This window comes from Austrofundulus limnaeus, unplaced genomic scaffold (genome assembly GCF_001266775.1).
Source record: "Austrofundulus limnaeus strain Quisiro unplaced genomic scaffold, Austrofundulus_limnaeus-1.0 Scaffold396, whole genome shotgun sequence".
NCBI lineage: Eukaryota > Metazoa > Chordata > Actinopteri > Cyprinodontiformes > Rivulidae > Austrofundulus > Austrofundulus limnaeus.
Window position 1 is genome coordinate 390,449 of NW_013952798.1, and position 1,943 is coordinate 392,391.

The 1,943-nt window shown below is 35.5% G+C and overlaps 1 protein-coding gene across 1 annotated transcript in view; it reads left to right on the forward strand.

The window, feature by feature from the left end:
* The window catches only part of ankef1a (ankyrin repeat and EF-hand domain containing 1a), a gene marked incomplete at its 3' end in the record, with an annotated part of 36,387 nt that overhangs the window by 30,483 nt on the left and 3,961 nt on the right, over positions 1-1,943 (forward strand). Inside the window, 2 exon segments of the mRNA XM_014023918.1 lie at positions 1,156-1,382; positions 1,655-1,794. Of these exon segments, the coding sequence (XP_013879372.1) occupies positions 1,156-1,382; positions 1,655-1,794 (367 nt within the window).

Below are 1,943 nucleotides of genomic sequence, written 5' to 3' on the forward strand. Positions count from 1 at the left end.
TATATATATATATTACTTAACATGAAAATTGTTTCTTACATCAATGGTAAACTTTAAATTTAGGATTAAATGCAACAAAATTTATTTAATAAAAATAAATTTAATAAATTCCTGTCCCTGAGCTTTTGGCTTGAACTAACTGAGTTATTTAGTTGGATAGCACAGTATTAATGTCTGAAAATAAGCTGTTTTAAGGTCACCATCAAACATAAACTAAATCTGCCATAATACAGCTACTCACTAGACAGTCATCAGTGAGTAAAACTTTATTTGTTTTGCTTTTAATAATATTTCTGTATTTATTTCAGATTTATTCAGTCATACACTTGCAGTGTTTAAAAGAGGACGTGTTAAAACTCTGTTTAGTCAAAGTTAAACATGAAACACCAAAGTTAACTACAACTGGCCCTTCGAGGGCCACCATAACGCTCGTGGCCCTCAGTAAAAAATGAGTTTGACACCCCTGCCATAATGAAGAGAAGTACCATGAGCTTCATGTTGTACATTGTTGTGTTACAAATAAAATGGCACTACATTTATATTAGCACACTGTGATCTCCCACATCATGGGAGCACTCTGCTCACAGCAATCACAGCCTGGGCTGGGGTACGCATTGGGCAGACCGACTGTGGCTAGGCTGAGCTTTTTAATGTAAAAATGCTATTAAAGTTAGAGTGCATACTCTGGCAATAAGATGAACATCACATTGCAAATAAAAAATGGTTTGACAAAACTCAAGCTTGTACTGTGTAAAAATGTCATCAAAATGCCAGTTCAGTCATGTAAATTTCCAATTTTCTGAGAATTGTTAAAGCTTTGATTGATGTTTCTACTGTGACRATTTGAGCTAGAAAACATCAAACAGGGCTGATGTTCAGCCATTTTTTTCATATCATCCACACTTTATGATGTAGTTCTAATGAAAGTCACTGGACACATTTTCCAATCAGGTCCTGCACATTTTCACTTGTAGAGATATTTTTAAAGTTGCAGCATCATAACAGAGAAGAAGTGGGCAGACAGTAATAAGGGTGGCAATATGTACAAACTTGTCTATKTTTTTAGAGTAAATGTCACTTAATAAAACAAAAAAAATCTATTAATTTTGGATTGATCTGTCCACACATCTAACTCAGAACCATTGTTTTTGACAGGGCTGATGTTAACATGCGTGACCAGTTCTTTTGGACGCCTCTTCACCACGCGGCTCATGCAGGCCATTTGGAAATAGTTGACCTCCTGCTGGAGGCCGGGGCCACTATTAACACTCCGAGCCTCAGCGGAGGCACAACTCTCATTAGAGCCATCGAGAGCGCTAAACCATCGTGTGTGGAGCTCCTCATCAAGGCGGGTGCCAACGTGAATGCAGTGAACAAGAAAGGTTAGATTTTCAAATAGCATCAAGCTTATTTTGAAAATACTTCAGTTCAAAACTTTAAATACCATTGACTTATGTGTTGACATTGTTATAAAGAATATTATGTTTATCAGTCCTTTATAATCTATAATCTTCCATTGCTTTAATAATGATTGTTAAACAGATTTTATATCATGAAACTGTTCATGGAAGCATATTAACAACCAAATGCACAACAATAGTTGTAGAAAGTTACAGATACTGTTACTGATATAGCATTTCTGTCTTGTTTCCAGGAAAAAACTGCCTTGATATTGCTTTAGAGTTTGGAAACTCAGAAATAGTAAAACTGATCAAAGACCGAATGGATTCTTTGTCTAAAAGGAAGTACCCAGCAAAGGAGATGGGGAGTAAATCAAAACCTGCTAAAAAAAAGGTACACAAGTAACTCCAAGAAAGTATTTTACCTTCCCTCTACGAAAAATAAAATACAGCGGGTAAAATAAATATTGAACATGTCACCATTTTTCTCAGTAAATATATTACTAGAGGTGCTAATGACATGAAATTTTCACCAGATGTCGG